A 12,934-nucleotide genomic window follows, 5' to 3' on the forward strand; every position below is an offset into this window, starting at 1 on the left:
AGGGCTCTGCAGACTATGAGGCACTGTCCACTTGCAAGACAGCTCTGGGGAGGGCCATACAGTGAGAGGAACTCAGACTTGGGGTCTGAAGGAAAACTGGGGGTATCCCTGAGTGGCTGTCACTGCACTCAAGGTGGCCCTTGCATTGTCGGCTGGAGCAGGGAAAGGGACCTCCCTCCCCTTATGCTGAGCTGACACTGGCTTCCCCTACACCATTCCACCTGCCTGTGGAACACCTGGAAAGACCCTTTGGGCTCGCCCTGTCAGTGTTTACAAACATTGGCCTGCCAATTCCTGCTTTTTCTAGGACAAATGCCCCAATTTGTTCTGGGGCCTCTTGACATTCCCGACCATCTACCACTCTGGATGCTCGCTTGTTGCCAAAACCCTGTTTGGAGTTTGAGTACCCAGCTTCAAAAACCCTCCTCCCGCTGTGTCGGACCAAGGCATTGGCGTAAGGCGCGCTCCCCTCCCAGCTCTGGTGTTAAAACTTCTGTGCTCAGCCCGGAGCTGAATTTGCTTTCCCAGCAACCCTGTCTCACCATAACTTATTTTTCAGCTTCCAGTCAACCAAACTCTTTCCTGCACCCAGGTGACAGCTCCCATTTACTAATTTGATGCTCACACAGGTAACTTTTTAAGGGAGGCCCTGCATCATCTGGGCCCGACGCTAGCACCTCCCCGCTTAGGTACTTGAGCCCCCTTGGAGGAGGCTGTGAACAGTCATGGCAGGGAAAGGAGACGCAAGACAAAAGGACATTATTACGGTGCTTTTCCGTTTTTCTTTTTGCACAAAAACAGTCCATTTATTCAAGTGTTCTCCAGCACAAGTACATTAGAAAGGAGCTTTATTATATTCTTCTGGGCACAAAAAAAAATGTGATGAAGGCGGAACTGACAGACTTTCTACATCTGTTGTACGCATTGACCTCTTTAATTATTTCATAAACAGCTATGTCACGAGCATCACTTACACAGAGATACAACAGGACACCAGGCGGGTGGGGCAGGGACCCCTCGGGCCCCCACTCGCCCTTCCCTGAATGTCCTAGAACCAGACTGTGAAATGTACATTATTATTGTCAATAAATAGAGAAGCAACCCTAAAAAAAAAAAAAATACAGTGGTGAAAGGATGCTGGAACCAGGAAAAAAAAAAAAAAATAAAGGAAAAAAGAGGAACTTAAGAGAAAGGAAAGAGGGCTGGGGAGGGAAGAGTCTGGGAAGTCCTGCATTTAGCTGCGTGGAATGTGGAGTAAAAGTGCTCTGCCACCGGGGTCAAAGCGAAATCGTCTGTAACAGTAAAAGTTATTACCAAATCAGCTACGGAGTTTATTCTTCAGTATGAATACATGATTTCCCACAAATAAGTAAGCACCCGCTACTTCAATGCCTCAGCTAAAACACATGAAATCGCTCATTTAGTTTTCAAGTACAAAGTTAAAATGCCTTTTTAATAATAATATATCAGAGTAAAATAATAGTCTCTTTTAAACTCCACTACAAGAAAACAAAACAAACAGTCATTGTCCAGACAGCAGACTTAATTTAACAATATATATTTTTAATAAAATGTTTTAGCACCTTGTTGAGTCACCTCCTCCCTCTGCGTATTCTAAGGAATTTCAGCATTTTTGTTGTCTGTTGAATTCTAGGGCTGTGCAACCAAATCGGTCTGTGAAGTGAAATGGGACTAGGGGATGCTTTAGACCGCTGCTCATGTTCTCAGGCACAGGGTTGGAAGCCGCTAGGCTGGGGCTGAGGGAACCGCCCTCTTCACCCCCCAGTGGAGCTGAGCCAGGGAGCTTTCCAGTTATGGGAGTTTCAGGAGTCCCAGGCCCTCTGGTGGGGGAAGTGAGTAAGTCACCACCAGCAAAGGGATCTTGTGTCCTTGTCCTCCCTACTCCTAGCTTGTTTCTCCCTCCCCCAAAACTCTGCTGCCTCGGGTCAGAGACAGGTCACCCACCAAAGGCCCACCTTAGCTGGGTCTCGGAAACACAGAGACAAGGTTCCCCAACTCGATCCTCAAAGACCCTGGCCTGCCTTTACCAAAACGTAAAGATTCCAGAGCTCACACTACAACAGCAGAGTCCATCCTCTCACCCCTTCCCTCTCCTCCCAGTCCTCCTCACCCCAGCACAGGGCCTGGGGAGGAGGCAGCTGACACTTTCCTTAATCCCGGCTCAGCAGGGCATGGCCAGAAGGGCCATCCTAGCTCCAGACCATTCCTCCACTACACCTTTTCCACCCCCGGGGTTGGGAGTGGGGAGGTTTCGGCTGCTCCCTGGCAAACAGGCAGGATTCCCGGAGGACAACTCCAGGGTCGCTCTCTAGTCTCCAGCACTGGGAGCAGGCAGCATGGAGAATGCGCAATGACAAACTCAGATTACCCACCTCCAGGGACCAAAACAGGGGCCTGGCTAGAAACTCGGTTCCCACCAGAATCTTGGCTCTGCCGTGCTCCCGACCAAAGGAAGCAAGCAGCCCTCCTCAGGGCACACTGCCAGGCAGCATCCCCTCCCTGCCCTGGCCCTAACCCACAGCTTGAGGGGGCTCCTAAAAGCAACAGCTCTGAAAGACACGGGGCCACTGCAACTCTGCACCAAGCAGAGTAGCAACAGGAATTCAAAACTGCCTCCCAAATCTACTCTATTTATATAAGCAAAACTATGAAATGAATGACTGCAGTTTTCCTATAACAACATCTCCCAGATGGCTCTGCTGAAATACTCCTTCTCCTGCTGGAGAAGGTGGGTGTTCCCATCTAGGCTTCCCCAGAGTCACCATGGCCTGGTGGCCAATTATCGGGAAGCAAGTGGAGCTGGGCCCTGTGAGACCCCTTTGGTGTCAGCCTTCCTTCCTGCTGGGGTGCCTGTCCCAATCCACACTCCTGCAATGCGCCAAAAATCACACAGGCATCTCTACCAGCCAATCACACCCAGGCCCGTTTCAAAAGCTAACAGGTCCCGGATGCTCTCCTGGAAAGTTTGCTTTCCAATAGGATGTTCAATAGCAATAAGTCTCTGGGGCCTAGAGAGAAAAGGACAGCAACAGATTCATGTCATCATCCGTGGACTACAGACCCCTGCTAGTGCCCACCTGCGGCCCCCCAGTCTGCCGGTGCACTGGCCTGTCGCTCCCGCAGGGCGGGGTGTTAGTACCAGCCGCCTGCTGGAAACTAGCTTCCTGCTTAGGCAGGAGGCCAAGGACTGTGTCCCCAGCACGAGCACCTGGCTACCTCCCCCAGGCAAGAGCCACGGATCTCTTTGGCATCATGCTCCACCTGGCACCTGTGGGGAAGGTGTCATCCTCAGCCCCTAGAACCCTTGTTTCTAAGGGGGAAATGGGCTTACTCTTCGGAAAGAAAATTCCACAGGGAATATGCCTGGCAATTTTCCCTAGGCCTTCTTGGTTCCCCCACTCCACTGCCTCTAACCTCTGCCTTATCTACAGCCTGCTGAAGCTCAGCGCCCCTTGGAAGGTGACCCAATACCTGTCCCCAGAGGCCCCAGCGTTGAGGTGGATTAAGCATATCTCAGCTCGGCCAAATTGGCACAATCCCAAAGCCCCACACTCTCCCAAGTTCTACTGTGAGACCAAGCCCACAGGCTGGGCCGGAAGAAAAGCTGGTGATTGATAACTCTTGTCCCTGCAAGGGGGGGGCCATGACCCCTGGGGCAGGTGGTCCATTCTAGGGCCTGGTCAAGTGGCTAGACCTGGAGGAACAAGTGCTCTCAAGCTGTCAGCCGTAAGGGCTCCTCTGTGCCCAGCACTCCCTCCTGGAGCAAGCCAGCCCACAGGAATCCCCCAGGCTTGCCATGCCCTTGGCTACCAAGTCTCTTCCCAAGTCCCCACACCAACCCCTTGGTTGGAGCACCAGGCCCAGTTCCGGTGGAGCTTGGGCCGCTGGGAAAGGCTAACTGTCACTAAGCAGTGGCTTGGGAGAGCCTGAGCATTAGAAGACTCTGTCCTGACCCTGGGAGCCGGGAAGACCTTAGCATTGGCCAGCGGGGGAGGGAGCACCTTGGACTGCCTGAGGCAGCCCCTCCTCCCCCAGCCCTCCTGGAGTGGCGCTGGTGGACTCCAGGCCCGAAGGACAGAGCCCCGCGGGAGCAAGGAGGAGCTGGGTGAGCACCACAGTTAGCACAGGGACTCCACTGAGGGGGCAGAGGCTCCCTTCCTCGCTACTCCAGCCCCACAGCAGCCCAGTCACCACCTGTCAGAGGTGACAGGAAGCAACTGGGCATGATCTTAAACACCAATCTGTCGAGGAGACAGTAGATTGGGGTCCAGGACCAAGCACCCCAAAAAGGGGTCAGACCGGCCACCAGCTGTGTGAATTTACTCCTGAGTAATGAGCAGGGGGTCCAAGCCTTGGTTTGGTTTTGTCACTAATTACTAATTTGGTTTAGTCAATAGGTGAGGTTCACTGTCCCATTTTTTTTTCCCCAATGGAAGCCCCCTGGCCAAGACAGACCTGGATGTCAATTTGATTTCAGTTGGGGGAGAATAGGTAGGGGGAGTTGAGGGCTGACTTGACTGGTGCCTAGAGTTGCAGGTCAGTATCACAGGTTGCTAACAGAAGAATCTTTTGACATCACCAGGGGCAAAAGAGATAGAACACTACCTGCTAGAGGAGAGCACCTGCTAAAAGAAACCTCCTCCTTTTCCTGCCTCAGCACCTAGCAACTTCTGGGATTGACAGTCTACCTGCAATCAGGGCAACAGAGGTAAATAGCTGCACGGGCTGACTCCACAAAGTCCTGAACCCTGGGAGAAGAGTGCTGGGAGCCCCCTGGCGTGTGTGTGTGAGTGCATTCATTATGCATCAGTACAGAAATATGCTCCTGTGTATGCGTGTGAGATTGACTGATTGGTGTGGGGTTTATGTCTGCAGTGGGGACCGAGGCTCAGCATACTGAGCCTGCTTCCCCCACTCCCCACCCCATATTTCTTATACATGACCCTATCTATGTATTTATAGAGCGCCTATCACCGTAGGCCCCATCTTTCTAGGGACGTGGACTTGGGGCCATGTGCTTGCCGACACACCTCCCAGCTCTACCAGTCCCAGGAGGTGCCATCCCCCCTCCCATTATAAAATATATATCTCTATATGCCACATATCTACACCCCATCTACCCAGGCAAGCACCTGCCCGTCGGGCCCTCACCCTGGAGCCAACAATGCCATCCCTTCCTACTACTGACGCCGGGCCGCCTGCCTTGTAGGAAATGGAACAAAGTGTCGAGCACTTGGGGCTCCAGGTGCTGCTGACTCGAGGTAAGAGCACAGCTATCATCAGACCAAGTACTAGAAAAGAAATACACACCACTCCAATCACACACACAAGGAGAGAGACGGCCGGTCCTCCCTCCAGCCCTGACACACCCGACTCAAGAGGAGGGGAAGTAGAAGAGAAGAGTGACAAGCCCAGAAGGCAGACCTTGGGGACTCCCTGGCCGCCCAGCTGTCACCATGCCCAGTGGCCCACCTGGCCTGAGGGGTGAGAGCCAGGGCACCAGAGCCACCGCTAACTCAGAAGCACCCTGCTCCCGCACCTTGGTTTGAAACCTAAAGGGAAGGGTGTTGGGTTTCTGTTTTCTTAAAGAAAATCTTAAAACAAACATAATTATAACCAGAACCATAAGAATAATTATAATAAAAGGTGTCATCAGCCTCCCAGTATAAAACTGCAGCCTTTGGAGATGACCAAAAACATCACATTCCAGGGGCCGGGAGCCGCCTTGTGCACAGAGGGGTGGATGGTGGGGGCCTCATAAAAGAACACACAAAAGGCGACTTAGACAGGAAAGCACCAGTACGTTTTGTATGTTTTTTTATTTGCTCCAGGTGGGGTTTTGACTGTCACTTTCCCACACTCTGGATTAGTTCTGATCCCACCACAAGGAGCCCTCGAATTGGCTAAAGTGAGAAACTGGGCCTGAAGACTCCGTACCCTCTGCCATCTTGCCGAGGGAGTCTCCTTTTAGAAAACAATCAAAGGGTTATTGCATGAGTCTGGATGAATCCCACTCTCAGCTGTCCACGGGCCCGACCACCTCATCTAGCCGCCTTTTTGGCAGGGAGAACCTGGCTCCCAAGTTCTCCTCCTTCACTTCGTTACAAACCAAGGGGAAGAGCCCACCGTGAGAATGCGCCATCTGCAAGCTGTCTCCCTTTCTCCATCCTTGGTGAAACCCTTTGCGCAGAAGGCAACGTGGAAGCTGATGTTTTTACTCATCTCGCTGTTTGAAAGCACCATTATGAAGTCGGGTTGTACAGTAGTTAACAGTACCTTTTATATATATATCTCATATCTATCATATATATATAAACTGTAAACAAGAGGTAACAGCGGCTTCTAGAAACTGATTTTCTTCAAGGTTTCCTGTGTGGTAGGCACCTGAAATACTGTAGAAAAATGTCTTGTGTGGTGTTCTCGTCTCCCTGCTGCTAACTGGGTTCTGTTTTGCGTGACCAGGAATGGTGCTGGCACGACAGCTCAGTGGCTGGGAGGGAATGCTGCCGCCTGAGTGTCTCTCTCTTTCCGTCCCCTGCTTGTGCTCCTATCTGATCAGGCTAGAGACAACAAAAAAAAGATATATAGTAAAAAAAAAAACAAAAAAACAAAAAAAAAAAACAAAAAAAAAACCCAATATATAGATTTCTATAGAATTTCCTTTTTTCCTCTCTCCCACCTTTCCTCTGCAAGGTATTGTTACTATTTTTTGTTACTGATTTTTGCTGCAATAACCTTCTTGTTTCAGTCACAGCAAGAAACAAAACCCAAACAAACAGAAAACCCCTCTGAAAAGAGTAGAAAATAAAAGGTCTGACCGAAAAAAAAAGGGGAGGGGGAGGAAGGGGAGGGAGCTTGGTTTTGTTTTTAAATAGGACTGAAGAATAACATTGAAAAATCAGGAGATGATGTCCAACCCTTTTCGCAAGGCAAAGCCCTCCGGTATTTCCGCCTCTGTGGTTTTTGTTTTAAATTCATTTTTCTCTTCTGGGTGCTGATACTTCTCTCCATCCTCACGTTCTTGGTGTTTTATTATGTTTTGTGTTTTTTGTTTGTTTGTTTAACTTTGTGTCGCTACCTCAGTTTGCCCCCATGTCCCTTACACACACGCAAAATACTCCTTCAGCGGAGCGAAGAGGTGGCGGATGACTGGCACGCTCCATGACCGGCCCAGCAGTCTCTGCCTCGCCAAGCGGCTCATGTTGGAGACGTCAGTATAGTGGACTGGGAAACCAAATACCCTGGGGGAGAAAAGGCAGAGAGGGCAGGGTGAGTGCTGGCCAGACCAGGCTGCCCGGAAGCCATCTAACCACACAGCAGACCCGGAGGACCAGCAGCCGCCCGAAGTGCAGGGACGGGGCACTCGCACCCAACTCCCCTGACGCCTGCTTAGTTCTGCCGAGTCTTCTGTCCTTTATAAACAACCCAGCACTCAGATCACCAACCATGTGCCAGGCACTGTGCTGGTTTCTGTGGCCTTAATGGTAGTAAGGTCATCACTGCCTAGAGTTTCACAACCCAGCAGAAATAAGAGTAATTTTGAACAATCCCTCAGAAATACCTCCAGGACACACTCTCTAGTTCTCCTCTCCTGCAGGGTTAGCTCGGCAACGTACACCTTGAGTCTGCATGTAACAAACACACAGCCCTAGCATCCTCCCCACCAAGAGCAGGGAAGGCGAAAAAGGAGCCGAACTCCTGCCTGACTTCAGAAGCTGAAGGATTTCCTGTTTGCTCTGGTTGTTTGTGTAAATGGTCTCTTTGTCTGGCTAAATCCTAGTTACACTCAGAGAACAAGAAGGTCATCCAGCCCTGAAAGTCCCGTTTGCATCAAATCAGGGTGTTGAGGCTGCGAGGTCTGCCTGGCCCTATGCTGGCTTGGTTTACCAAAGATCTACAAAATGGGCACCACAAGTTAAGGAAGGTCCTGTCACTGCAGCGGTTCCTTGGGGATCAGGAGGGTCTCTGGGAGACAAGGCAGCAGGGGATTTCCTAGACTCCTCTTTTTTTTTTTTTTTTTTTTTTTTTCCCTTTGAGATCGAGTCTCTCTGTTGCCCAGGCTGGAGCACAGTGGCGCGATCTCAGCTCACTGCAACCTCCACCTCCCAGGTTCAAGCAATTCTCCTGTCTCAGCCTCCTGAGTAGCTGGGACTACAGGCACCCGCCACCACACCTGGCTAATTTTTGTATTTTTAGTAGAGACGGGGTTTCGCCATGTTGGCCAGGCTGGTCTCGAACTCCTGACCTCAGGTGATCTGCCCGCCTCGGCCTCCCAAAGTGCTGGGATTATAGGCATGAGCCACTGCTCCTGGCCCCAGACTCCTCTTACTTGGGACCAGCCTTAAAATACACAGGAGCCTGGCCTGTCAGGAGTCCACCTCAGGAGTCTGCCATGTTGGGAAATGCTTGATAAAACCCACTGTTCCCAGGACGTTTGTGGAAAACAAGCCAGGTGGGAAAGGCAGAGGACCCCCAAGCAAGCACAGCAATCAGAACAGCCACACTGCAGCTGGATGCCAGCACAACCCGGGTACCTTTCCATTTCAGTGCACCATAAGATGTCCTCTTTCTCATTCATGAAGACAGGAAAATGCTGGTCTTTGCCCTGCTTTATGGAGTTTGACCTCGTAGTAATGGTCCTCACTTTGCTGAACTAGATGAAGAGGAGAAAAGAGGAATAAGCACGAATTCATTTACCAGCCAACACTGGCCATGCGTCTACCAAGTATGCCAGGTACTCGCCAAACCCTGATAGGGCCTGGTCCACCCAGGGGGCTGGGTATGGTTCTGAGTGAGCAGAGTTCGCAGGGCAGGAGCCTCCACAGACCCCACAGCCCCACTTTTCTTCCTACTTGGAGGTCACCTGGCCAATCTTAGATCCATCTAGCCACAGACTTTTTTTTTTTTTTTGAGATGGAGTCTCGCTCTGTCACCCAGGCTGGACTGCAGTGGTGCAATCTCAGCTCACTGTAACCTCCACCTCCCGGGTTCAAGCGATTCTCATGCCTCAGATTCCCGAGTAGCTGGGACTACAGGCGCCCGCCACCTTGCCCGGCTAATTTTTGTATTTTTAGTCAGACACGGTTTCACCGTGTCGGCCAGGCTGGTCTCAAACTCCTGACCTCAGGTGATCCGCCTGCCTCGGCCTCCCAAAGTATTGGGATTACAGGCGTGAGCCATCACACCCAGCCTAGCCACAGACTTTAGAAGTAGAAGCTGTAGCCACTATACTTTCCAAGTCTTCCAAAGAATTAGTTCTTTCAGAGGCGGAGTAACTTGTAGGCTAAAGGATGCCAAGTTACTGAGGGGCTCAAAGATGCCCTCGGAGCTGCCAGTGGTTCTGAATGCTGGAACCTGCTGACAGAGAACCCAGTGCCCCAGGTAGTCACTCCAGGAGATTCCAGCTCCAGAGAGAAATGGAGCTTCCACATCACAGGAGGCTGCTTTGCTTTGAAGGCTTTTGTAACAGGTTTTGGCCAAAAAATTTAAAAACGAAAAAAAAGCCACAGCACAACCAGGTCTTGGTAAAGACTCCTCAGTGTTTACCAGGGGGTGGTGGGCGACACTCACCAGGGAGGAAGGGGTGAAGGTCAGCAGCCCTGGGCCCTCCTCTGGCTGCCGTGCTGCATGACCCTGCACCGTCTCCTAAATTGCATTCTCCACACTAGCTGGAGAAGCAGGCGGGACAAGGCCCTGGCCACCGCTCCACCTCATCCTGCCCTTCCTTCTCCCTGCCCCCCAGCAGAGGTTCTAGACACTGGAGCTGACCTTGGCTATCCTGCCATGCTCCAGACACTCCTGCAGCTCCAGCTTATCATTCACAGTGGATGCCAACGGCCTAGGAGGCAGAAGAGAGACTGTAACAACAGAAACCTGGATAACAGCGGGAAGGGCCCCAGCTGCACGACTCCCCTCCCTCCCCCAGCAGCCACTTATTCACAGGGTAAGAGCCCCCTTCCCCAAATCACGCACACACGTCATAACCCTCTTCAAACTCCCCGCAAACACACGAACACACACTGCAGCCATGCAAAGACACAAATCCACCAAGCGTTAATCCTTAAAGGTAAATTCAAAAGTGGTCTCAAATTATGAACAGGCAGATAACACCTAGCAGAAAAAGAAAAAAAAGCACAGCTATCTTTACATCAGTTAGTCTAAAATACACTGAGCTTTAAGCGTCCCACTGCAAAGCAAGCTTTGGGGGTGACAATGTTCTGTATCTTGATTTGTGGTGATTGTTACATGGGTGTGTCCACTGGATGAAATTAATCAAACCACAAGCCTTAAATGTACTGTTTTAAAAGACTAAATTCTGGGCCAGGCGCAGTGGCTCATACCTGTAATCCCGGCCCTTTGGAAGGGCAAGGCAGGCGGGTCACCTGAGGTCAGGAGTTTGAGTCCATCCTGATCAACACGGTGAAACCCCATCTCTACTAATAATATAAAAATTAGCCAGGCACGGTGGCAGGTGCCTGTAATCCCAGCTACTCGGGAGGCTGAGGCAGGAGAATCGCTTGAACCTGGGAGGCGGAGGCTGCAGTGAGCCAGAATCGCACCACTGCACTCCAGCCTGGGCGACAGAGCAAGACTCTGTCTCCAAAAAAAAAAAAAAAAAAAAAAAAAGACAAATTCTGCAGTTCCCTGAAGACCAAAAATTCTGTGACATTAAATATGTCACTTCTCAGGGTGCAGGCCACATAACTGACTGGCTGTCCCCTTCAACGCTGACCTTTTCTGACATGTAAGGATATTTAAGGAAGGCTTCCCTGAGCACTGGCTCCAGGATCTCAGTGTGGGAACCAGGGGGCCTGTGGTCAAATCAGGTGCTCGACAGATACCCCCGACTCTTTATGCGTGCACTGCCCACTCGGCCCTGCATGCAGGACCTCTGCTCCTCCTAGAAGCTCAGAGTTTAGTATTTTAGAGTTGAAAGAAGCAGGCGAGAAATCCCACAGGACCAAGGTCTGTCAGGAGACACTGAGTGTTTCCATGAAAATACTGGACCTCATTAGCCCATCCATTTCCCAATATACACATGTATCTCGGGGGACAGTTTCAGGCCAGCTGCCCCAATGCCCCATCTCCTTCCCCTCAACAAGCCCTCGATAGCAACTCTACCAAACACGTATGAGATGGGGAAGGTCCTACAACCTCATGGGAATAGCAAGGAGGGAGACTATTTGACCGAGGCCAAGTGAAATGATGTCTCCTAGTTATACCAAGTATACCAAGCAGCACACCGTGGAGGTTTAACACCCATGACTCAGAACACTCTGGAAAACGCTTCCCTCCACAATGGACAGGGACTGAGTGGCTCTCAGCGTGCTTTTGAATTGCCAACTCTGGACAATTTATTTCGCCTAAAAAGCCTTTTTATAATGCCAGTTTTATACCTGATGAAATGAATTTTCTTCATTCCTAGATATTAAAATCTTTATCTGTGTAACCTAACTGAAGAAAATCTCTCCAAAAAAGGACCTGAAGCCAACGAAGTGTGTGATTAGTAAAATTAAGTTAAGCAGAACCCTGAACTTGCATGCAGCCGCCGCAAGATTCCCTCTCCTGGAATAGGCTGTGGCCACGACTCCCCTTCCCAGCCCCAAAGCCATGCCCCATGGTTTTGCCTCAGGAGAATCTAAGAACCAGAGGGCTCGGGACACATCACCAATGTCAGAAAACCAACTACCTAACTCGGCAGCACATGACTCTTCTTTGGTATAAAGAGAGTACTTTTAAAGGTCCTGCTTTAAGACCACTAGTTGTTGGTTTTTCAGACGAGTATTTTCTATACCCTGACTCCTCTTCCTCCTCAAGGAAAAGGAAATAAGGAACATGGCAGAGCAGCTAGTCATTCAGCAGAGGCCGGCCAGAGAGGGCCCGGCTCAGGGGCTTCCCCACCATGGGCCATCCCACCTGCAGTCCCAGCCCACAGCTCCCCAGGCCCGAGAGCTTTCACCAACCTGTTCATACCGGGAAGGTTACCCCAGAAGTAGCGGGCCCTGTGTGCAGCTGACACTTCTTTGGCATCAATCATCACAGGGTTGGACTACAAAACAGGAGACGGTTTGAAGATGAGCCAAGGAGGAGCATGAAACAGCGCCGGCATGCTGCTGGGGTCGAGCCTTAAAGCCTCAAAGCCTCTTACTTCTCTCTCAGGAGCCACACACTGGGCTAGCCTGCAGCCTCCAGGAGAAGCTGGAATTACACCTAGCCACATTCCACAAGCTGTCACTGGAACGTTCTAGATCAGCATTGTCCAAATGAACTTCTGCGATGGTGGGATGTCCTCTACACTGTTCAATTCAGTGGCCACTAGCCCACTAGTACAGGTGGCTATTTTGTACCTAAAATGAGGCCAATGTGATTGAGGAGCTGAATGGTTAATGTTAATGTAAACAGCAGCATGTGGCTGGTGGCTACCATATTGCACAGTGCTGCTCTAAACTACCCAGAGGCGGGGAGAGCCCAGGCTCCAGCGAGTATGGGTGTGTTTACCATAAGCCCTGATTAGAACTCAAATAGATGCCTGCTCACACTTACAGTCAGAACACCAGCTCACAGTGCGACCCACCCCAAGACTCAGGAGCATGGGTGGGCTCGAGCTCCCAGAAGGGCCACTCCAAGTATGCCTCTGGCAGCAGAAGCCCTCTGCGTGCGGCTCAGACTTGGCTCAGGGTTAAACGGGGACTCACATGATAAGGAATGAAAACTGAGCTAAGTCCTGTTTTCTTCTCAGGTGCCTGTCATGGTACCAGGGAGTGAGGATAGGCCCTTCTTGCTCAGGGAAAACTGATTTTGTCCTCTCAAAGGTCCCGGTGTGTAACAAACACCACACAGAATGCCCAGCCCCAGGAGTCTGGCACCCCACCTGATTGAGTGACAGGTCCTTCAACCCCGGAGGTCCACACCC

At 51.0% G+C, this 12,934-nt stretch overlaps 1 protein-coding gene across 6 annotated transcripts in view; it reads right to left on the reverse strand.

Moving 5' to 3' along the window:
* Positions 1-790: 790 nt before the first annotated feature.
* The window catches only part of DNMT3A (DNA methyltransferase 3 alpha), a 115,874-nt gene continuing 103,730 nt past the window's right edge, over positions 791-12,934 (reverse strand). For 5 of the 6 annotated variants that reach the window (XM_030799422.1, XM_030799421.1, XM_030799420.1 and 2 more), the window contains 4 exons: positions 11,985-12,070; positions 9,790-9,859; positions 8,556-8,674; positions 791-7,262 (listed from right to left, as the gene is read on the reverse strand). In XM_030799422.1, coding sequence (XP_030655282.1) covers positions 7,121-7,262; positions 8,556-8,674; positions 9,790-9,859; positions 11,985-12,070 — 417 coding nt within the window. In that variant the 3' untranslated portion in view covers positions 791-7,120. The remainder of the gene's footprint in view (positions 7,263-8,555; positions 8,675-9,789; positions 9,860-11,984; positions 12,071-12,934) is intronic. The other variant, XR_004026936.1, reaches the window with a different exon arrangement.

This window comes from Nomascus leucogenys, chromosome 19 (assembly GCF_006542625.1).
Source record: "Nomascus leucogenys isolate Asia chromosome 19, Asia_NLE_v1, whole genome shotgun sequence".
NCBI lineage: Eukaryota > Metazoa > Chordata > Mammalia > Primates > Hylobatidae > Nomascus > Nomascus leucogenys.